The sequence below is a fragment of the Salmo salar genome, chromosome 01, assembly GCF_965601325.2.
Source record: "Salmo salar chromosome 01, fSalSal1, whole genome shotgun sequence".
Taxonomy (NCBI): domain Eukaryota; kingdom Metazoa; phylum Chordata; class Actinopteri; order Salmoniformes; family Salmonidae; genus Salmo; species Salmo salar.
The window spans coordinates 164786407-164810000 of NC_138291.1; the positions used below are offsets into that span (position 1 = coordinate 164786407).

General features: G+C 44.3%; 1 protein-coding gene across 2 annotated transcripts in view; it reads left to right on the forward strand.

Moving 5' to 3' along the window:
- The window catches only part of LOC106568813 (collagen alpha-1(XI) chain-like), a 144046-nt gene that overhangs the window by 51812 nt on the left and 68640 nt on the right, over nucleotides 1–23594 (forward strand). For both annotated transcript variants that reach the window (XM_014139485.3, XM_014139484.3), the window contains exons 4-7: nucleotides 2863–3025; nucleotides 18832–18963; nucleotides 22752–22877; nucleotides 23231–23594. The exon at nucleotides 23231–23594 is cut by the window's right edge and continues 56 nt beyond it. In XM_014139485.3, coding sequence (XP_013994960.2) covers nucleotides 2863–3025; nucleotides 18832–18963; nucleotides 22752–22877; nucleotides 23231–23594 — 785 coding nt within the window. The remainder of the gene's footprint in view (nucleotides 1–2862; nucleotides 3026–18831; nucleotides 18964–22751; nucleotides 22878–23230) is intronic.

Below are 23594 nucleotides of genomic sequence, written 5' to 3' on the forward strand. Positions count from 1 at the left end.
TTATATATATATATATATATATATATATATATATATATATATATATATATATAGTACTTTATAGTTAAACTATCTCCTCTTTAGAGGACTCATCCGGGCCAACGGAAAGTATGTTGACCTTGTCTGATACCCTACCATACCATACAATAAACCCTAGTCATCCTGCAGTATACCTAATCAGTCTGCCTAGTGCTTACACAGCTTGTAAACTATGATATACAATGGCACACCTATACTGCATTATATCACACTAGTCACTCTTCAGAGTCCTCAACAGTGACATCTGTTATACTGTACCATATCAGACAATCTGCTGTCAGTTTAGCTGCTTGCTTCTCTGTAATCAGAGCGCAGGTGTGGGTTGGTGTAGCTTTGATGCGTCTGGTGGACACCCTACTGTGGGGTTTAGTTGTGCAGGTGACCGGTCACCCATGTTCATTATCTCAATTATCTGCTGTTTGTCCATCTAACACATAGCTTGTTATCTAGCTAGCCAGTCAATCAAGGTAGTTTGTATTATATATAAAAACCTGCTCGGATTGACTGTAGCTGAGCTTTGTGCGCTACAGTGCCCTCGGATGTGCAGACATTGAACCCATGGATATATCCCTATCCCGAACAAAACATCCCTATCCTGAACAAAACATCCCTATCCCGAACAAAACATCCCTATCACGAACAAAACATCCCTATCCTGAACAAAACATCCCTATCCTGAACAAAACATCCCTATCCCGAACAAAACATCCCTATCCTGAACAAAACATCCCTATCCTGAACAAAACATCCCTATCCTGAACAAAACATCCCTATCACGAACAAAACATCCCTATCCCGAACAAAACATCCCTATCCCGAACAAAACATCCCTATCCCGAACAAAACATCCCTATCCCGAACAAAACATCCCTATCACGAACAAAACATCCCTATCCCGAACAAAACATCCCTATCCTGAACAAAACATCCCTATCCCGAACAAAACATCCCTATCACGAACAAAACATCCCTATCCTGAACAAAACATCCCTATCCTGAACAAAACATCCCTATCCCGAACAAAACATCCCTATCCCGAACAAAACATCCCTATCCTGAACAAAACATCCCTATCCTGAACAAAACATCCCTATCCTGAACAAAACATCCCTATCCCGAACAAAACATCCCTATCCCGAACAAAACATCCCTATCCTGAACAAAACATCCCTATCCCGAACAAAACATCCCTATCCCGAACAAAACATCCCTATCCTGAACAAAACATCCCTATCCTGAACAAAACATCCCTATCCTGAACAAAACATCCCTATCCCGAACAAAACATCCCTATCCCGAACAAAACATCCCTATCCCGAACAAAACATCCCTATTCTGAACAAAACATCCCTATCCTGAACAAAACATCCCTATCCTGAACAAAACATCCCTATCCTGAACAAAACATCCCTATCCCGAACAAAACATCCCTATCCCGAACAAAACATCCCTATCCCGAACAAAACATCCCTATTCTGAACAAAACATCCCTATCCTACCCTTCCTTTGGCCACCTTTCCTTCCAGTTCTCTGCTGCCAATGACTGGAACGAATTGCAAAAATCACTGAAGCTGGAGTCTTATATCTCCCTCACTAACTTTCAGCATCAGCTGTCAGAGCAGCTTACCGATCACTATACCTGTACACAGCCAATCTGTAAATAGCACACCCAACTACTTCATCCCCATATTATTACTTACCCGCTTGCTCTTTTGCACCCCAGTATCTCTACTTGCACATCTATCACTCCAGTGTTAATGCTGAATTGTAATTATTTTGCCTCCAAGGCCTATTTATTCCCTTACCGACCTACTCTTCTACATTTGCACACACTGTACATAGATTTTTCTATTGTGTTATTGACTGTACGTTTGTTTATGTGTAACTCAGTGTTGTTGTTTTTGTCGCACTGCTTTGCTTTATCTTGGCCAGGTCGCAGTTGTAAATGAGAACTTGTTCTCAACTGGCCTACCTGGTTAAATAAAGGTGAAATAAAATGACAATATCCTGAACAAAACATCCCTATACTCCAGCCTGGTTGTAATATCAGTGTTTCACTAGTCCCACAGCTAGTAACTGTAGCATAGTGAAACATGCTACTTTTTATCCATCCCACAGCTAGTAACTGTAGCATAGTGAAACATGTGGGACTTTTTATCCATCTCACAGCTAGTAACTGTAGCATAGTGAAACATGTGGGACTTTTTATCCATCTCACAGCTAGTAACTGTAGCATAGTGAAACATGTGGGACTTTTTATTCTTCTCACAGCTAGTAACTGTAGCATAGTGAAACTTGTGGGACTTTTTATCCATCTCACAGCTAGTAACTGTAGCATAGTGAAACATGTGGGACTTTTTATCCATCTCACAGCTTGTAACTGTAGCATAGTGAAACATGTGTGGGACTTTTTATCCATCTCACAGCTAGTAACTGTAGCATAGTGAAACATGTGGGACTTTTTATCCATCTCACAGCTTGTAACTGTAGCATAGTGAAACATGTGGGACTTTTTATCCATCTCACAGCTAGTAACTGTAGCATAGTGAAACATGTGGGACTTTTTATCCATCTCACAGCTTGTAACTGTAGCATAGTGAAACATGTGGGACTTTTTATCCATCTCACAGCTAGTAACTGTAGCATAGTGAAACATGTGGGACTTTTTATCCATCTCACAGCTAGTAACTGTAGCATAGAGAAACATGCTACTTTTTATCCATCTCACAACTGTAGTGAAGCGTGTGTGTGTGTGTGTGTGAGAGAGAGAGAGAGAGAGAGAGAGAGAGAGAGAGAGAGCTAACCTTCTGTTCCTGTCCCCAGGTGGCACCGAGTGGCCATCAGTGTTCACAAACAGAGCATCACCATCATCCTGGACTGTAAAAAGAAGACCACCCAGAAACTGTCCAGGAGCCCACACCCCATCATCGACACCAAAGGAATTGTGGTCTTCGGAACTAGAATACTTGATGAAGAAGTCTTTGAGGTAGATCTGCTGGCTTATCTACATGGTCCTTCGCTTCGTCCTATTCATTGATTGTGATATTTGTGATTTGTGTGAAAGTTGTGTGAAAATGAGCCGTGCACAGATCGTCATCTCTGCCCGTTGAACTGCAAAGATGTTTTTGGTCTGGATTTTCAGGCTGGATTGTCTTGTTATTATTGTGAAGACTTAGATCAGGTGTTTCATAAAGTTTTGCTGTGAACACCTATTTGGAACTGCACAGCTAGCTGTGTATAGCTCTGTATGTGGTCTTCTCTCTATCTCTTTCTCTCTCCGTCCAAACTCACTGCCACGTCTTTGTGTACACTAAGAGAGGCGTTAAACTCAGTCAGATAGTGGACATTTTTTCATTGCGAGAACTAGTGTTCACCTCCCCCCTCCCACCATCCCTCCATCCCTTGTTCTTTAAACTATGCTTTGTGGTTGGAGATGACTTGAGCTGATTTGGAGACTAGTGACAGACAGCCAAGCCCTGGGGGTTATCACAGAGACCTGGAGACACCTGACAAGCATCGCAATATCAAATACTGCTGCTTATGCCAGAGATGGAGAAAAGAGATAAAGGACGTGATGTATTCTTTTTGAACATTTGGTTGTAACTTTTTATAAAGGAGTTGCTAACGGAGTGATCCAACTGTTCTTTGTACTTTTTAAAGTAAGCCCTGTGAAGAGGATGAAAGAAAATTGCACTCACTCATCTAAACAGAACCTAAGTGTTAGGGCTGGGCGATGTGGCTGAAATATCATATCACTGTATTTTTGTAATATTTTATGGTATGACGGTATTTGTGTTCTTTAGGAGTAGGTTGTGACTCTAGGGTGAAAACATACTTTCTAAGTGATTTCAATGGCTCTCTCTCCATTCTGATTGTTTTATACTGTTCAGTTAAACTTCAACCAAAAATAATTTTCTGCATTTTCATATTTCTGCATTTCCTGCACTCATTTGATATCATTTCCACACTGCCACGTAGGGCTGTACGATATTGGCAAAAAAAATCTAGGCCTTGTTTTAAACCAAATGTTGCAATTGGGATTTGACATGCAGTTTAGGTCAGAACACTTAGGGTGACCGTTGGAATCATGGAGACATTCTAGTTATTCTAATTCTTTAGTTAGAAGATAATAGTGGGCACTTGAGATGCAAAACATATTATGTTAATGAACAGTCAATTACTGTGGGACCGGCAGTCTTTTGGATGAAAGTAACCAGCTGACAAAATGCCATGACCGCATTGGATCCACTTCATGTAGTCCAAAGATACTTCACGTATTTCATTGGTAACTCCTTTTATAGAAATAATATTTTCACTGTATGCTTTTTGTCAAACTGGACTCTATGGTTTAAGTGCAATGTACACATACAGTATGTTTGTGAGTGTGTGTGTGTGTGTGTCCGTTCCTGGCGCATGCATGTGTGTGTTTCAAGTTTCAAGTGTTTTTTGTGTGAGTGAATAGAGTGTCTGAGTGAATAGAGTGTCTGAGTGAATACAGTGTCTGAGTGAATACAGTGTCTGAGTGAATACAGTGTATGAGTGAATACAGTGTATGAGTGAATACAGTGTGTGAGTGAATACAGTGTGTGAGTGAATACAGTGTCTGAGTGAATACAGTGTGTGAGTGAGTACAGTGTGTGAGTGAGTACAGTGTGTGAGTGAATACAGTGTGTGAGTGAATACAGTGTGTGAGTGAATACAGTGTGTGAGTGAATACAGTGTGTGAGTGAATACAGTGTCTGAGTGAATACAGTGTGTGAGTGAATACAGTGTGTGAGTGAATACAGTGTGTGAGTGAATACAGTGTGTGAGTGAATACAGTGTCTGAGTGAATACAGTGTGTGAGTGAATACAGTGTGTGAGTGAATACAGCCGTTATTCCCCCCACTGTGATCCTAATAACCACCAGTCCATTTTTTACCGATGACATCATCAGCAGCAGTTCGGTTGATTGATCTAGTAAAGTTTTAATTCCTTCTTTTTGTAGCCTATAGCATCCTTCCTCATCAACACAAATCACATCCAGCAACTCAAACAACCGAAACCCACAACAACAGGCTAGCGGTTACCGTGGGAACAGAACAGGCAGACATTTTGTGAAAGATGTTTAAACGTCTGTCCTACTGCTGTGTGTCTGTCAACCCAGTTGGGAGACTGGACAGGCTTCCAGCTGCACTCCCAGAAAATGGAAAACATGCCACATAGTTTCCAAATTATGCTCAGCGCTCTCCCTTTTCTCTCACTTACTTCCTCTCTCTCCTCTTTCTCTCCCTCACTCCCTGCTCCGCTACTGTACTCTAGGTTACAGCTAAAAGGTGGTGAGCGGGAAAACAAAGATAAACATGTTTGATTTCAGTGGCTGGGTCATTTCATTCAATTGGGTCAGATTCCTGCAAATTTCCAGTTGATCCCAAGATCAATATCTTGTAAGCGTGCACGGAGAAAAAAGACTGAGAGGTGGGGAATTGGATAGAGGTAAGGGGAGGGAGTGAGTTTACAATATCAAAAAAGTGAAAGGGAGAAGTCTGGCACTCAGTATTTCCTTGAATATCGGCAGAAAGTTCAGAAATAGATTCCTGGGCCGATAAGGCATTTATAGAGAGCGAGAGAAGCAATAAAACATGAAACACCCCCAGATGACAGAGGGAGATAGAGAAAGAAAAAGAGAGAGAGAGAAAAGTGGAAAGAAAAAGAGAGAGAGAGAGAGAGAGAAAAGTGGAAAGAAAAAGAGAGACAGAGGGAGAGAGAGAGGTGGAAAGGAAGAGAGAGAGAGAGAGAGAGAGAAAAGTGGAAAGAAAAAGAGAGACAGAGGGAGAGAGAGAGGTGGAAAGGAAGAGAGAGAGAGAGAGAGAAAGAGGTGGAAAGAAAAAGAGAGAGAGAGAGAGAAAGAGGTGGAAAGAAAAAGAGAGAGAGAGAGAAATAAATAAAAGTGAGAGATAGAGAGAGACCCCCTCAGGGTGTACTGTACTCTAACCCCTACCTGCTGTGTGTGAATAGAGGAATTACTGTGAACAATGTGTTGCATCTGCCTGTGAGCTTCCTGAGGAGACAGAGCCTGCTCCCTACATACAGCTGTAAAGGACAAGTTATGCTGGAGTGGTTTGTGGTTTGGTTGTTGACATGGTTATTGTGGTTTGAGAGAGGGTGCCTATGTTATGTTTAAGTACCATGTGTGAGTGTGGTATTTCTGTGAACTTACGGGTAGTACTTACCATAGACATCATACCCTAGCTAGTAGTACCATAGTGCCACAGACGTTTTATCATGATAGTGCATGACATCATTGGTTATTACATGACCTTTGTGAATAGAGTATCGAGCGATAGTGTCATTACATAGTTACAGAGTACTGTAGTTATAGCTGTTTATATTTATTAAACCTTTTATGTATAATTAACTCATCAGGAAGTCATTAATCAGAAGCTAGCAAATGTTATGTCCTGTGTGTGCATGTCAGAATGTGTCTATATGTGTGTGTGTGTGTGTGTGTGTGTGTGTGTGTGTGTGTGTGTGTGTGTGTGTGTGTGTGTGTGTGTGTGTGTGTGTGTGTGTGTGTGTGTGTGTGTGTGTGTGTGTGTGTGTGTGTGTGTGTGTGTGTGCACGCACACTATGTCTGTGTGAGAGAGACCGCTAGTCTTGGCAGCGGGCGTCAACAGACCGTGTCCCCTGATCTTGAACGCTGTTGTTTCCCATTGACCGTGCCAAGAAAAACCTGGGATAATTTAAGGCCCATCGCCAAGCAGCCAGGCAGGCAGACTGGAAACCACATTATGTGAAGTCAAGGGGTGGAGAGAGAGAGCAAATACAGACAGGACAGATGGGGTCCAGCGTGGGGAGGGAGAGGTGGCTGAGGGAGAGAGAGGAAGGAAGAAGAGAGAGAGGAGGGAGAGAGGGGAGAGAGAGGGGGAAGGGGGTGAGAGAAAGAGAGAGAGGGAAGGGGATGAGAGAGAGAGAGAGAGAGAGAGAGGGAAGGGGATGAGAGAGAGAGAGAGAGAGATTAGGGGGAGGGGAGTAGAACCCTTTTGAGTTCCATGTAGAACCCTCTGTGGAAAGGGTTTTACATTAAATCCAAAAGAGTTCTACCTGGAACCGAAAGGGGTTGACCTTGTACCAAAAAGTGTTTTTCTATGGGGACAGCCAAATAATGTATTTCTAAGAGTGTAGCCACATATATAGACAGTGACAGAGGTAGAGAAAGAGATGGAGACAGAGAGATCTAACCACATATAGACAGAGGTAGAGAAAGAGATGGAGACAGAGAGGTCTAACCACATATAGACAGAGGTAGAGACAGAGAGGTCTAACCACATATAGACAGAGGTGGAGACAGAGAGGTCTAACCACATATAGACAGAGGTAGAGAAAGAGATGGAGACAGAGAGGTCTAACCACATATAGACAGAGGTAGAGAAAGAGATGGAGACAGAGAGGTCTAACCACATATAGACAGAGGTAGAGAAAGAGATGGAGACAGAGAGGTCTAACCACATATAGACAGAGGTAGAGAAAGAGATGGAGACAGAGAGGTCTAACCACATATAGACAGAGGTAGAGAAAGAGATGGAGACAGAGAGGTCTAACCACATATAGACAGAGGTAGAGAAAGAGATGGAGACAGAGAGGTCTAACCACATATAGACAGAGGTAGAGAAAGAGATGGAGACAGAGAGGTCTAACCACATATAGACAGAGGTAGAGAACGAGATGGATAGAGTGAGATGTCTAGCCACATATAGACAGAGGTAGAGAAAGAGAGAGAGAGAGTGCTAGCCACAGATATCGACAGAGACAGAGGTAGAGGTAGTTGAGTGTGAGCCAGGTTTTTGGTCCAGACCCTGGAAAGAATGAGTAGTTCTCTTCTCTCTCCACTGATGTCAGCCTTTGAACGGCGGCCATGTTGCATTACATCATCCAGAGGTTTCCATGGCACTGCTGATAGGTTGTCCCAGGATGGGGTGGCTGGATGGGGGGGCTGGCGGTGGAAGGAGAGGGGGAGGAAGAAAAGGAGAGTACAGGGAAAGACATGGAGAAGGACGAGGTAAAGATAGAGGGAAGAGTGAGGGAAATACAGAGGGAGGGATGAGGGAAAGAAAGGGGGAGATGGGAGGTAGAAAAACAGTGAGACGGCAAGTAGGTTGAAGTGAGGAGTAGATAGGTGGAGAAGAGAGGACTTACAGTAGAGACAGGGGTTAGAGTAAGGCTTAGGCAGGGGGAGTATGGAGTATAGATAGAACATTTTCTTCTAAGAGTGTAGAGCAAAGGAAAGGAGTTTCGCATGTTCTTTCCTCTTCTTCACTTTGGAAGAACTCTTTTTCTCTCCTTCCATCCTGGGTTTCATAACCTCTTCTCTCTCCTTTGACATGTAAATACAAAGAAAGATTGAAGGATAAGGGTTATTATAAACTGGGTAGTGCATCAGCCCTGGGTATGATGCAAAACGACTTGTTTACTGTTCTAATATCATTGGTAACCTGTTTATAATAGCAATAAGTCACCTCTGGGTTTGTGGGATATGGCCAATATACCACGGCTAAGGGCTGTTCTCGATACAGCCCTTAGCCGTAGGCCAAGCTAGTTTCCCTAGCTTGGTGTGTCACATAAACCCAGCGGACTTCATGGCCCGTAGTGAGGAGTGGGCATCAGTGATGTCAGCAGTTCTCCATTGGGGCTCTACTGGCTCGTGTTTTATTGTTTCCCAATTATTAGCCCTTATAGCAGAGCTACTGTAACAGCAGTCTCTTAGTCATAAAGCTGAATTTGCCCCAGCATATACAGTAAGTCATAACTCTAACTTACGTGTTGCCTAACTTTACCTCTAAAAAGTATATTTTCAGAAGTATTTGTTTGGGTACTTTAATATTTCATATACAGTATAATACCTGTAAAACTATATTTTCCTGTGCATTGAAACACTTTTTCAACCTTTTTCAGACGCGTGTCACAAAGAGGCAGTAGATAGTTCTAAAAGCAGCCTTGTTGTTGACTGATGTTAAACAGATGCTACAGTGCCTTGCAAAAGTATTCATCCCCTTTGGTGTTTTTCCTATTTTGTCGCATTACAACCTGTAATTTAAATAGATTTTTATTTGGATTTCATGTAACCTGCTCCACTGCAGCCCCGTCGATGAGAATTGGGGCGTGCTCAGCCCTCTTTTTCCTGTAGTCCACAATCATCTCCTTCGTCTTGATCACGTTGAGGGAGAGGTTGTTGTCCTGTCACCACACGACCAGGTCTCTGAACTCCTCGCTATAGGCTGTCTCGTTGTTATCGGTGATCAGGCCTACCACTGTTGTGTCATCGGCAAATGTAATGATGGTGTTGGAGTCGTGCCTGGCCGTGCAGTCATGAGTGAACAGGGAGTACAGGAGGGGGCTGAGGGGGCTGAGCAGGCGCCCCTGAGAGGCCCCTGTGTTGAGGATCAGCGTGGCAGATGTGTTGTTACCTACCCTTACCACCTGGGTGTGGTTTGTCAGGAAGTCCAGGATCCAGTTGCAGAGGGAGGTGTTTAGTCCCAGGGTCCTTAGCTTATTGATGAGCTTTGAGGGCACTATGGTGTTGAATGCTGAGCTGTAGTCAATGAATAGCATTCTCACATAGGTGTTCCTTTTGTCCAGGTGGGAAAGGGCAGTGTGGAGTGCAATAGAAATTGCATCATCTGTAGATCTGTTGTGGCGGTATGCAAATTTGGATGGGTCTAAGGTTTCTGGGTGAATGGTGTTGATGTGAGCCATGACCAGACTTTCAAAGCACTTCATGGCTACAGACGTGAGTGCTACGGGGCGGTTGTAATTTAGGCAGGTTACCTTAGTGTTCTTGGGCACAGGCACTATGGTGGTCTGCTTAAAACATGTTGGTATTACAGACTCGGACAGGAAGAGGTTGAAAATGTCAGTGAAGACACTTGCCAGTTGGTCAGCGCATGCTCGCAGTACACGTCCTGGTTATCTGTCTGGCCCTGCGGCCTTGTGAATGTTGACCTGTCTAAAGGTCTTACTCACATCGGCTGCGGAGAGCGTGATCACACAATCGTCCGGTACAGCTGGTGCTCTCATGCATGTTTCAGTGTTATTTGCCTCGAAGCGAGCATAGAAGTAGTTTAGCTCATCTGGTAGGCTCGTGTCACTGGGCAGCTCTCGGCTCTGCTTCACTTTGTAGTCTGTAATGGTTTGCAAGTCCTGCCACATCCGATGAGCATCAGAGCCGGTGTAGTACGACTCGATCTTAGTTAGCTTACTTCATTCACACTTGTCCTTGTCCTATGATGCCATCTATGCTTAGTTACCCTGTAACAACACGCTAACTGGTAGCCCCTAATGTGTTATTATATGATCTTATACTGTTTAATACAGTTCAGTCCTCTAGCCCCACAGACAGAAAAGTTTCTCTCCTGGATCACCTGGAGAATTTCCTTCATTCATGGCAGATGTATGGATTTCAACCCAACCCCCCCACCCCTTCCCTCAACCCGCTTAATGATTGGAGCAGGCCCACACATAGATGTTTGCCCTCAGCACTTATTTTGTGGCTTTCAGCAAAGCGCCAAGCCAAACATTCTCATGGTGCACCTCTGCATCCCCTTCCCACTGTGCCCCTAAGCCAACGTCATAGTCAGAAAGAGGGACAGGAAATGGGAATACAACCTGAGTCCACTCATAATCCTGTGCGGTGGAGGTCTCTTTAGCAGACAGAGGGGAGGGGTGAGGTGAGTTGATAAAGGAGGTTGAGAGGGAGAGAGTAGGGAGTGAGGGGAGGGTGAGGGCAGGTGAGGTGGTAAGGGAGGGTGAGAGGGGAGAGGAGTGGGTGAGGGGAGGGTGATGGAGGGTGAGAACAGGGTGAGGTGGTAAGGGAGGGTGAGAGGAAAGAGGAGGGGGTGAGGGGAGGGTGAGAGGAGGGTGAGGTGGTAAGGGAGGGGGAGAGGGGGAGAGGAGGTGGGAGAGGAGGGTTTGAGGGGAGGGGGAGGGAGGGAGGGAGGGTGAGAGGGGGCAAGAGGGTCTGGTGGATAAGTCAGGTGGTAAACCCGCCTGTTGCTTTTGGCTCAACTGAGCTCTGAGAACCCAATACTGTCTAGAGGGCATACTGTGTGTGTGTGTACGTGTCCAGCAGAAGAGCTAAATGCCTTCTATGCTTGCTTTGAGGCAAGCAACACTGAACCATACATGAGAGCACCAGCTGTTCTGGACGACTGTGTGATCTGGGTCTCCATAGCCGATGTGAGTAAGACCTTTAAACCGGTTAACATTCAAAGGGCGCGGGGTCGGACGGTTCACCAGGACGCATACTCAGAGCATGTGCTGACCATCTGGCAAGTGTCTTCACTGACCCAGTCTGTAATACCAACATGTTTCAAGCAGACCACCATAGTCCCTGTGCCCAAGAACACCGAGGTAACTTCTTTAAATGACTATCCCTTCCTGTACTCCCTGTTCACCCACAACTGCGTGGCCATGCATTACTCCAACACCATCATTAAGTTTGCTGACGAAACAACGGGGGTAGGAAGGATCACCATCTTCAATGACACAACCTATAGGGAGGAGGTCAGTGACCTGGCAGTGTGGGCAGTGACCTGGCAGTGCCAGGACAACAACCTCTCCCTCAACATCAGAAAGACAAAGAAGCTGATCATGGACTACAGGAAACGAAGGGCCGAACACGCCCCCATCCACATCGATGGGGCTTTAGTGAAGCAGGTCGATAGCATCAAGTTCCTCGGTGTCCACATCACTAAGGAATTATCATGGTCCACACACACCAACACAGTTGTGAAGAGGGCACAACAACACCTCTTCCCCCTCAGGAAGCTGAAAAGATTTGGCATGGGCCCTCAGATCCTCAAAAAGTTCTACAGCTGCACCATTGAGAGCATCTTGACTGGCTGCATCACTGCTTGGTATGGCAACTGCTTGGCATCCGACCACAAAGTGCTACAGAGGGTAGTGCGAATGGCTCAGTACATCACCAGGGCGAGCTCCCTGCCATCCGGCACCTCTATACCAGGCGTTGTCAGAGGAAGGCCCTAAAACTAGCCACCCAAGTCCTATACTGTTATCTCTGCTATCGCACGGCAAGTGGTACCGATACACCAAGTCTGGAACCAACAGGATCCTGGTCAACTTCTATCCCCAAGGCATAAGACTGCTGAATAGCTAGTTAAATAGTTAACCAAAAGCTACCCGGACTATCTGCATTGACCCCCTTTTACACTAACTCTTTTGATCCATTCTACACTGTTGCTACTGTTTATCCTGTTGCCTAGTAACTTTACCCCTACCTATATGTACATCCTGTATCTACCTGAATTACCTCATACCCCTGCACATCGACTCGGGACTGGTACCCTGTGTATATAACCAAGTTATCTTTAATCATTGTGTATTTATTCCTCGGGTTATTATTTTAATATTTTCCTCTATGCATTGTTGTGAAGTAAGCATTTCACTGTTAGTTTACACCTGTTGTTTATGAGAATGTGACAAATACAGTTTGATTTGGTGTCTGTGTGTGTCTAAAGGCGTCCTCATGCTTCCCACCCAAAACAGTTCAGAAGAATTTGTGCATATATTATGACGACATTTTGTGACGTTTTTATTCGTTTTGGACTTCGGGAAGGTTTTTTTGGCTGTTTGGGCACGCAAAGGTTTCTCTTGAGGCAAGGCGAAGTTGGTGGCCGAAGTCTACGGTCCTTCATCATTGATTGGTCAACAGTAGGGATTCTTCAGTAAAGTCTTTGTTGTCATTCAACGAGAGACGACTTGTTTTCATGCAAATTTTTTCATTGAGAAATACTGCACCAAACATCTTAGTTAGATGTAAAATTGCACGACTAAGATCTCCTCGGCAAAAGCATCAAAATGAATGACAGATTTCTCAAGTTATCTTAGATCATGTGTCAAACTCATTCCAAAGAGGGCCAGGTGTCTGCGGGTTTTAGCTCCTCCCTTGTACTTGATTGATGAATTAAGGTCACTAATTAGTAAAGAACTCCCCTCACCTGGTTGTCTAGGTCTTAATTGAAAGGAAAAAACTAAAACCTGCAGACACTAGACCCTGCATGGAATGAATTTGACACTTGTCTTAGATTAATTCAGAATGTTTTGAGGAAGTGAATAATGGCTGCGACATCTCAAAATGGACAAACAGTAATATTGCAGTTTTTTCTTGTTTTTCAAGTCAATGTCTTTTAAGGGAGTATGCGAGCACACTCATTCGGTTCTCCTAGCCAAGTTTGGCTAGGTGCCAGACGAACTGAAGCATGCTGACGCCTTAATTTTGCGTGTGGGGGTGTGTGTGGGGATATGTATGGGGGTGTCTGTGGTGGTGTCTGAAAGGACATTTGATGATGTATATGGGTGACTGCAATTCTAACGGTGTGTATATTACTGTGACAGTTTGTGTGTGTGTGTGTGTGTGTGTGTGTGTGTGTGTGTGTGTGTGTGTGTGTGTGTGTGTGTGTGTGTTAATATTAGTGTGTCTTTGTGTCTGTGTGTGCGTGTGTGTGTGTGTGTGTTAATATTACTGTGTCTTTGTGTCAGTGTGTATGTGTGTTACCAAGTCTAAGGTTGTTTCATCTCTTGAGTCAATAAGTAAGGACAAAGAGAGCAGAGGAGTAGAACTATGTGGTGTTTTGTTCAGCGCAATTACCACTGTAATGGTGCCACTGAGCTGGGAGTAATGAGCGGTGCTGTTAGTATAGTGTGAGGTGGCCCTTTCCCAGGTTCCCATGTCACCCACCCTGCACTGCAGGCATCAGCAGGAGGGGGTGATAACATCATCACTTTATGGCCACACTTAATCAAAACAAGCCAATCCTGGGTTTTATGCTTGAATTCTCCAATTACTGTCTGTGGAGTGTGTGTGTGTGTGTATGTGCGCGTGTGTTGCGTGCATGAGAGAGAGAGAGAGAGAGAGAGAGAGAGAGAGAGAGAGAGAGAGAGAGAGAGGAGAGAGAGAGCGGAGAGATGAGAGAGAGAGAGAGAGAGAGAGAGAGAGAGAGAGAGAGAGAGAGAGAGAGCGAGAGCGAGAGAGAGAGAGAGAGAGAGAGAGAGAGAGAGAGAGAGATGAGAGAGGAGGGAGCGAGAGAGAGGAGAGGAGATGAGAGAAGAGAGAGAGATGAGAGGGAGATGAGAGGAGAGAGAGAGAGAGAGAAGGGGATGAGAGAGAGAGAGAGAGAGAGAAGGGGCAGAGAGAGAGAGAGAGAGGAGAGAGAGAAGAGAGAGAGAGAGAGAGAGAGAGAGAGAGAGAGAGAAGGGGATGAGAGAGAGAGAGAGAGAGAGAGAGAGAAGGGGATGAGAGAGAGAGAGAAGGGGGATGTGAGAGAGAGAGAGAGAGAGAGAGAGAGAGAGAGTATGCAACTCAAGCCCTCACAACTCTCACCTCCACCATGCCATTAAAATATACAAGCAGGTACACTGAACTTAATATGCTGCTCATGATTATATGAGGATGATTCATTTGTCCAGATGATTGGCTTTACATGTGGTAGAACCATAGAACGCTCTCTCTGCCACCAGCTGGGCACAACTGGAACAGCAGTGGTTACTGTCTGGAAGTCGATGGTGGCCCTTGATCTATTGTAACACACTAAAGGTGCAGGAAAAAGGCTTTTATTTTTACATGCTACAGATACAGGCAAACATATGCACATTCTCTATGTTTTCATTTAGATGCTTTCTATATCTAATTTAGAGCCCACACACGTAGACTTCCCTTTTAACAATAAAATCAAGTGTGTTTGGCCTGCTACTCCACACCTCAGACTGCTACTCCATAACTCAGACTGCTGCTCCATAACTCAGACTGCTGCTCCACACCTCAGACTGCCTCTCCATAACTCAGACTGCTGCGCCATACCTCAGACTGCTACTCCACACCTCAGACTGCTGCTCCATAACTCAGACTGCTGCTCCACACTCTCAGACTGCTGCTCCATAACTCAGACTGCTGCTCCATAACTCAGACTGCTGCTCCACAACACCTCAGACTGCTGCTCCATAACTCAGACTGCTGCTCCATAACTCAGACTGCTACTCCACACCTCAGACTGCTGCTCCATAACTCAGACTGCTGCTCCACACCTCAGACTGCTGCTCCATAACTCAGACTGCTGCTCCACACCTCAGACTGCTACTCCATAACTCAAGACTGCTACTCCATAACTCAAGACTGCTACTCCATAACTCAGACTGCTACTCCACAACTCAGACTGCTGCTCCATAACTCAGACTGCTACTCCATAACTCAGACTGCTACTCCACACCTCAGACTGCTGCTCCATAACTCAGTACTACTCCATAACTCAGACTGCTACTCCACCCCTCAGACTGCTACTCCATAACTCAGACTGCTACTCCATAACTCATACTGCTACTCCATAACTCAGACTGCTACTCCATAACTCAGTACTACTCCATAACTCAGTACTACTCCATAACTCAGACTGCTACTCCATAACTCAGTACTACTCCATAACTCAGTACTACTCCACACCTCAGACTGCTGCTCCATAACTCAGACTGCTGCTCCATAACTCAGACTGCTGCTCCATAACTCAGACTGCTACTCCACACCTCAGACTGCTGCTCCATAACTCAGACTGCTGCTCCACACCTCAGACTGCTGCTCCATAACTCAGACTGCTGCTCCATACCTCAGACTGCTACTCCACACCTCAGACTGCTGCTCCATACCTCAGACTGCTACTCCATAACTCATACTACTACTCTATAACTCAGTACTACTCCATAACTCAGACTGCTGCGCCATACCTCAGACTGCTACTCCACACCTCAGACTGCTGCTCCATAACTCATACTACTACTCTACAACTCAGTACTACTCCATAACTCAGACTGCTACTCCATAACTCAAGACTGCTACTCCATAACTCAGACTGCTACTCCACACCTCAGACTGCTACTCCATAACTCATACTACTCCATAACTCAGACTGCTACTCCATAACTCAGACTGCTACTCCATAACTCATACTACTACTCCATAACTCAATACTACTCCATAACTCAGACTGCTACTCCATAACTCATACTACTCCATAACTCAGACTGCTACTCCATAACTCATACTACTACTCCATAACTCAGACTGCTACTCCATAACTCATACTACTACTCCATAACTCAGACTACTACTCCATAACTCAGACTGCTACTCCATAACTAAAAGCCAAAGGCAGCAGTTTTTCCACTCCAGCGATGTGGGTAAAGAGGCTGGCTAGGTGACAGTGTCAGAAAGTATAGGGTGTCTCTCTGTTCTCTACCCATCCTATAATCTGCAATCTTTTTATTTCTTCTCTTGGGTTCAACCAAACCACTGCTTGTCCATGCCAAACTGACTGACTGAATTCTGTTTAGCTATGCATTTGACTCCAATGAGGGAATCCATTAAGTTGTAGATATATAAGTTCCCCAACACTGTATTAGTTCAGCTGCAGTGCCAATACCCATTGCCTTCTAACATCCCACTGGTATATGGTGGTTGGGTGAAGGCTTGGCAAAATCCACTGAAAACATCAGGTCTGCATTATATAGGATGAACTCTTTGGCAGCATGCGATATGAGAAATATTATATGAGTGTACATCAGGGGAGTGTTGTAATGTAATCCACCAACAGTCTCTGTACTGCCAGCTCATGCACACTTGGCTGGGCCTTTATGTTATTAAGAGGCCACGCTTACATCCCAAATGGCACCCTATTTTCAATATAGTGCACTACTCTGACCAGCGCCCATGCTAACATCTCCAGGCCAAAGGAACAAACAAACACGTGTGATTCCAGCTGGGAATGATTCTTTCAAGAGAATGTTTTCTCTTGACAATAACTCCTAATCAGGGTTCTACGGTGTGACCATTTTACACATCTTCCCTCGTAACCTGTACGAAGACGTGTGTGTGCTCATAAAAAATCTGTGGTGGTGTTCTCATTGCTCCAGCGATGTCCTCGACGCCTGTTACTGGGTGAACTGAGGATCGCTTCACGTGTTGTCGGAATCCACCCTGTCACCCGTCCTGATAGCCTTGGGGAGGGAAAGGGGGAGAAAGAGAGATGTTGAAGGGGAAGCATCTAGTTACCTCTCCTTCACTCTCCCAGAGCTGTCTAAATGTTGTTTTATTGCATTTTCAATAAGCTAATGGGCAGCCATCTTGAACTTCTACTGTAGGGCCGCTGTGGGTCAAAATAGAGAGACACACATACAGACCCATAGACAACTAAGTACTGACACCGGATCTGTTTGGTGAAAATCCCAGTTTGTTCAAATTACCATTTTCCAGTTCCAACATTGAACAAACAGAAATTGGCATCTTCCAGCATCTTAACAGCCCCAATGGCCTGGATATCCTGCGAGACTTGACCGTATTACTGGAGGAGCCATGGTGACTTTAGCAGAGCTCTTCGTCTGGAAGACAGAGTCTTAGTTTGTGTCCCTGTCATCCATCATGAAGACAGAAACCAGCCAGAAAACAACAGGAAACAGCTGCATTGGACTGTGGTGTCGTTCATGTAGAGAATCAGTATGTATGAAACAAGTGATGTTATAGTAGAGAGCTTCAGATTTCTGTTTTTCAACAAACTTTTGTTGGTTGGACCACAAGTGACAAATGATCTCTTTTAATAATAACGATTCTCCATGCATGGAAAAACAAAACAGTGTTATGAGTTATTTTGAACTTCTGGCAGATGGATTTAATGAAAGACTGATGTCATCTCAAAGTAATTTCTTTCATTTTATGAGGGCTGGAGATTGTATAGTTTGACGTTCCTACATATTTGGGTGTGTAGATTACATTAATTAAAAACATGATGGCATATGGCCTGCTGGTATTTATGAGGAAATGTTATATTTGGTTTGTAGCAGTCTTCAACATGTTTAATCATGGTTTGTGTGTTCGTTTTTTTAAATCTGTGTTCATTGCTTGATATGTCTTGTTAACGTTGGCTCAGAAAATGTATATAAGTATAGTTGAGGTACAAGTCTAGTCAAGGATGAAAAATATAGCATTCACACCCAACTCCCCATGCAGCCTGGGGATCCTTCTGAGCCCCTCTCTCTCTTTCTATTTCTTTCTTTCTTTCTCTCTCTCTCTTGCTACTCCCTCCCTCCCTCTCTTCCCTGTACAGTGACCTCTGTAAATCAGAATGTTCATTGGATGTGTGTTAGAGCAGGTTGGCTCATGCCCTCTCCATAGCACGTCAAACTGGATCACTTTGTCTACCGTGATGAGCTAGAGGCTAAATCACTCATTTCCCTTTTAGCACAGAGATGGATTTACAGTATGTGGTGAGAAAATGATTAATCGGTGGTAAAAACTGTTACCCTGTGAGAATACTATTCCATGGTGAAGTGTAGCCGTGTGTGTGTGTGTGTGTGTGTGTGTGTGTGTGTGTGTGTGTGTGTGTGTGTGTGTGTGTGTGTGTGTGTGTGTGTGTGTGTGTGTGTGTGCCTCAAACTTTCCATGTTCACATTAGTTGCTCCCTCCTGCCTCTCCCATGTAGCCTGTTCTTTAATGTTCTGTAATGTTCCAGTGTTTAGTACTAATCAGAAAGGACTGTTGGACACAGGACAGAGTTCTTTAGGACTTAGTCACCTCATCCATGTTCCAGTGCCTTGACCTAGTTTGAGCAGTTTGTGTTTAGCCTGCAGAGCACTGCAATACATATGTTCTCTCTTTACTTGATTTATTTGCAAAATGTTTTGTTTGTTTGTTTGTTTCCATCCATTTTTACTTCCTGGTTACAGTTGTTTCATAACTTCTTGTTTTTGGTGTGTTTCCAGGGAGACATCCAGCAGCTGTTGATTGTGGCGGACCACCGTGCTGCCTATGACTACTGTGAACACTACAGCCCCGACTGTGAGGTCCCTGTCCCAGAGCAGCCCCAGGCCCAGGACCCCAACACAGACGAATATGTGAGTCACTTCATCGCCTCTCCAGACTCTTACAGTATGTTTACAGTATGTTTTATACTCTATCCTTCTTTTCAGTTGGGTCTCTCCTTACGTCTCAAGGTAATTGTCTTCAGGTCGAAGTCAACTTGCTGTGTTGGCTTGAGAAGTTTAATAACTAGATAACAAACTACTGTATGTAATAAATTGCTAATTTTTGGACAGGCAGAGGTTAATGTTGAGGACAGACGTTCCGCTAGCGGAACGCCTCGCCAAATATCCAATGGTAGAGCGTGGAGCGAAATACAAAAACCTTAAAAATGCTATAACTTCAATTTCTCAAACATATGACTATTTTACACCATTTGAAAGATAAGACTCTCGTTAATCCAACCACATTGTCCGATTTCAAAAAGGCTTTACAGCGAAAGCAAAACATTAGATTATGTCAGGAGAGTACCCTGCCAAAAATAGTCACACAGCCATTTTCAAAGCAAGCATATATGTCACAAAAACCCAAACCACAGCTAAATGCAGCACTAACCTTTGATGATCTTCATCAGATGACACTCCTAGGACATTATGTTACATAATACATGCATGTTTTGTTCAATCAAGTTCATATTTATATCAAAAAACAGCTTTTTACATTAGCATGTGATGTTCAGAACTAGCATACCCACCGAAAACTTCCGGTGAATTTACTAAATTACTCATCATAAACGTTGACAAAATACATAACAATTATTTTAAGAATTATAGATACAGAACTCCTTTATGCCATCGCTATGTCAGATTTTAAAATAGCTTTTTGGCGAAAGCACATTTTGCAATATTCTGAGTACATAGCTCAGCCATCACAGGCTAGCTATTCAGACACCCGCCAACGTCGGGGCAACCTAAACTCAGAATTACTATTAGAAAAATTGGATTACCTTTGCTGTTCTTCGTCAGAATGAACTCCCAGGACTTCTACTTCAACAACAAATGTTGTTTTGATTCCAAGTAATCCATAGTTATATCCAAATACCTCCGTTTTGTTTGTGCGTTCAGGTCACTATCCAAAGTGTAACGCGTGAGCGCATTTCGTGACAGAAAATTTCAAAATATTCCATTACCGTACTTAGAAGCATGTCAAACGCTGTTTAAAATCAATTTTTATGCTATTTTTCTCGTAAAATAGCGATAATATTCCAACCGGACAACGTTGTATTCATTCAAAGAGGGAAAGAAAAAAATGGCGAGGTCTCGTGAATGCGCATCTCCAGTCTCACTGTCCCCAGGCAGACCACTTACAAACTCTGCTCCTGTTATCTGCCCAGAGACAGGAGACGTGTCATTCCGCTTTCTGGCGGCTTTAGAGAGCCAATGGAAGCCTTAGAAAGTGTCACGTAACAGCACAGATACTGTAATTTCGATAGAGATGCAACAGAAGGACAACAAATTGTCAGACAGGCCACTTCCTGCATGGAATCTTCTCAGGTTTTTGCCTGCCATATGAGTTTTGTTATACTCAACGACACCATTCAAACAGTTTTAGAGACTTTAGAGTGTTTTCTATCCAAATCTACTAATTATATGCATATTCTAGTTTCTGGGCAAGAGTAGTAACCAGATTAAATCAGGTACGTTTTTTATCCGTCCGTGAAAATACTGCCCCCTATCCACAACAGGTTATTAAGGGCAACTATTGGTCAGGGTGTGTCCTTTGGGGCCTTATGCGGAGTACCTGATCTAGCAAGAACATAAAAGCCAACCAAAGAAGCTCTAAACTCCAGGTTCAAACAGTCAGGGAGTTCAGTGCATTATATCAAATACAGCATACCCTGAGGTCTTCCCTGATATTCCCTGATACAGTATTCCTTCATCCCTTTATCAATAAGCGGTTCTTTGATTAGGGATCTGGCTGTGTCGGTTGGACAAACTACTGGAAAGAAAGAGCTGCATCGCTGAGGGAAAAAAAACGCTGTCTGCCAGAGAGAAAGTGCTGAGTGCTGGGAAATCAACAGGGTTGAATCTGCTATGCAGTTATAGAGGAAACCAATTATGCAGGAATGGCAGAGTACTTGCCTGAGCCTGTATCTCCATACTCTATGCTGAATGGAGATTTTCTTTCTATATCTGCCCTCAATCTATTAAACAACTCTGCTGTCCTACCTTGGCATGGTAAGGCTTAATCCTTTGGAGGAGAACAACATTATCAATTCAACAAGCTAACCAACCACGCCCTTGTACTCTTTCCAGTTGAAGTGGTGATCTCAGCTTTCTTATGAAGTGAACTAGTCAGAGAGAGAACCAGAACCACAACTCCTGTACCTCTCATCTCAGCCCATCTGGAGCTGTCTATTTCACCCTGACATAGTAGAATCATGGTTCTACAACTACAGACAAACCAGAGTCAAACGTAATGGTCACAAACACATACCTCAAACATGTTTCAGACCTGTTTTGGGTTTGTTCATAATCTGGTTCCAATAGTAGGGCTAATATGGAGCAGACCTCACAGAAAAGAAAAACTTCAGAGTGACTGAAGCGACTAGTGCCTCTCTCCCCTCAGTACATGATCAGGATGAGATCTGAAGCAACTAGTGCCTCTCTCCCCTCAGTAAATGATCAGGATGAGCTCTGAAGCAACTAGTGCCTCTCTCCCCTCAGTACATGATCAGGATGAGCTCTGAAGCAACTAGTGCCTCTCTCCCCTCAGTACATGGTCAGGATGAGCTCTGAAGCAACTAGTGCCTCTCTCCCCTCAGTACATGATCAGGATGAGCTCTGAAGCAACTAGTGCCTCTCTCCCCTCAGTACATGATCAGGATGAGCTCTATGACAGAGAGCTACTCTATGGCTCTGTGGTTTCTGATCAGATTCGGACTCAGCCCATCTTTTGTTGGGGATTCCCAACATCCACATCATCCAGTGGAGGCTGCCGAGGGGAGGACGGCTCATGGCTGGAAACCATGTGGAAACCATGTGATATTGATACCCTTCCACTAATTTTGCTTCAGCCATTGCCTCCTCAATTAAGGTGCCACCAACCTCCTGTGACATCATCCCAATATCAGACACCTCTGATTGTTATCATAATGTTAAGCTGTTTTCATAGAGTACAAAGCAATGTCTTTCTTTCTTTCTCTCTGTCTGTTGTCTAATCTCTCTCTCTCTCTCTCTGTCTCTCTCTCTCATCATTACGTGTATGTCATTTCAACCATCAACCATTATCCATTTCCCTGTATGTATAGAGCACAGAGGAGGAGGACCCTATCTGTTGTCTTACAGTACAAAGAAATGTTTTTCTTTCTCTCTCTTTCTTTCTGTCTCTCTTTCTTTGCCTCTCTCTCTCTCTCTCTCTCTCTTTCTATCTCTCTCTCTCTCTCTCTCTCTCTCACTCACACACACACACACACACACACACACACACCCTTCTCTTATTACTGTCATTTTCAACCATCAACCATCATCCATTAAATCAATAATATACCAGAGGGGGTGTGTTATGGGGATTATTGGAACGACATGATGTGGTCGCTAGGAAGACGTGAGTTCTGTCAGCCAATAATCACCATAACTCACACCCTCAAGTATATTATTGTGTATATGAAACGGTTTTACATAGAAAGCAAGAACTATGAAAGAATAACTTTCTGGTCAACCATTACTGTTAGTGGAGTGATCATAAAGTGATTCGATCATTTTTCGATAATGCATGACTAGCTGTGGTGTTGTGCTCAATAACACCACAGCTGGAATGCACTTTTGACCAATCCGATTGCTTGGCGGGAACTAACCGTTTCATAATTCCCTGTATTGTATAGAACACAGAGGAGGACAGCTATTACTATGAGTATCCTTACTATGAGGACATGGATGGGAAACCTTCCGAGTCCACCTCCGAGACTGAGACTGACGAACAAGCTGGACCTGCCACGGAAGACGTAAAGGTACTGTCCCCTTTCTGTCCCATGTCCTATGTCCCCTGTCCTTTTAAAATACTACTGTCTATCTCCAGTGGGGTGGGACTTGACATCCTCTCCCCATCCCATACCTTGTTTTATAATGTAGTGAGTGCTGTTGATGATTGCTGTTGATGCTAGCTGTTGATGCTAGCTGTTGATGCTAGCTGAGTATGTTCCAATGTCAGTTTCGAATGACATGTTGGTCAGGTCTCCCTTTGAAAAGCTATTCTTTATCTCAATGACTTTAAACTAAAGTTACTGTAAATGAAAACAATTCATCAAAAGTGTTGTATAGGCTACAGTTTGTCCTTCTGACATTGTGTTGTCCTCCTCTCCAGGTGTCCGTGCCAGAGAGCGGCCGTGTGGTCACCTCAGTCAAAGAGGTGGTGTCATCAGTCAAGGATACAACCAGTCAGGGAGTCGAGGGCAAAGTGTTGACCGCCATTTCTGCCGGCAGCGCCTCTGCTGGAGCCGCAGGAGCCGGAGCCACCGGCGAGGAGGCCTATGGGGAAGAGACCAGCCCTTACGACGGCTATGATACGGATAGTTATGGGAACTACGAATCATACTATGACGAGTCCACGGCCACGCCCGACGGCACTCGCAGAGTTACCATCAGCAGCTCGAGCACGGGGACCGGCGCAGGGGTGGAGCTGGACCTGGGGCTGGGGTCAAAGTTTGACCTGGGCACGGGAGCGGAGT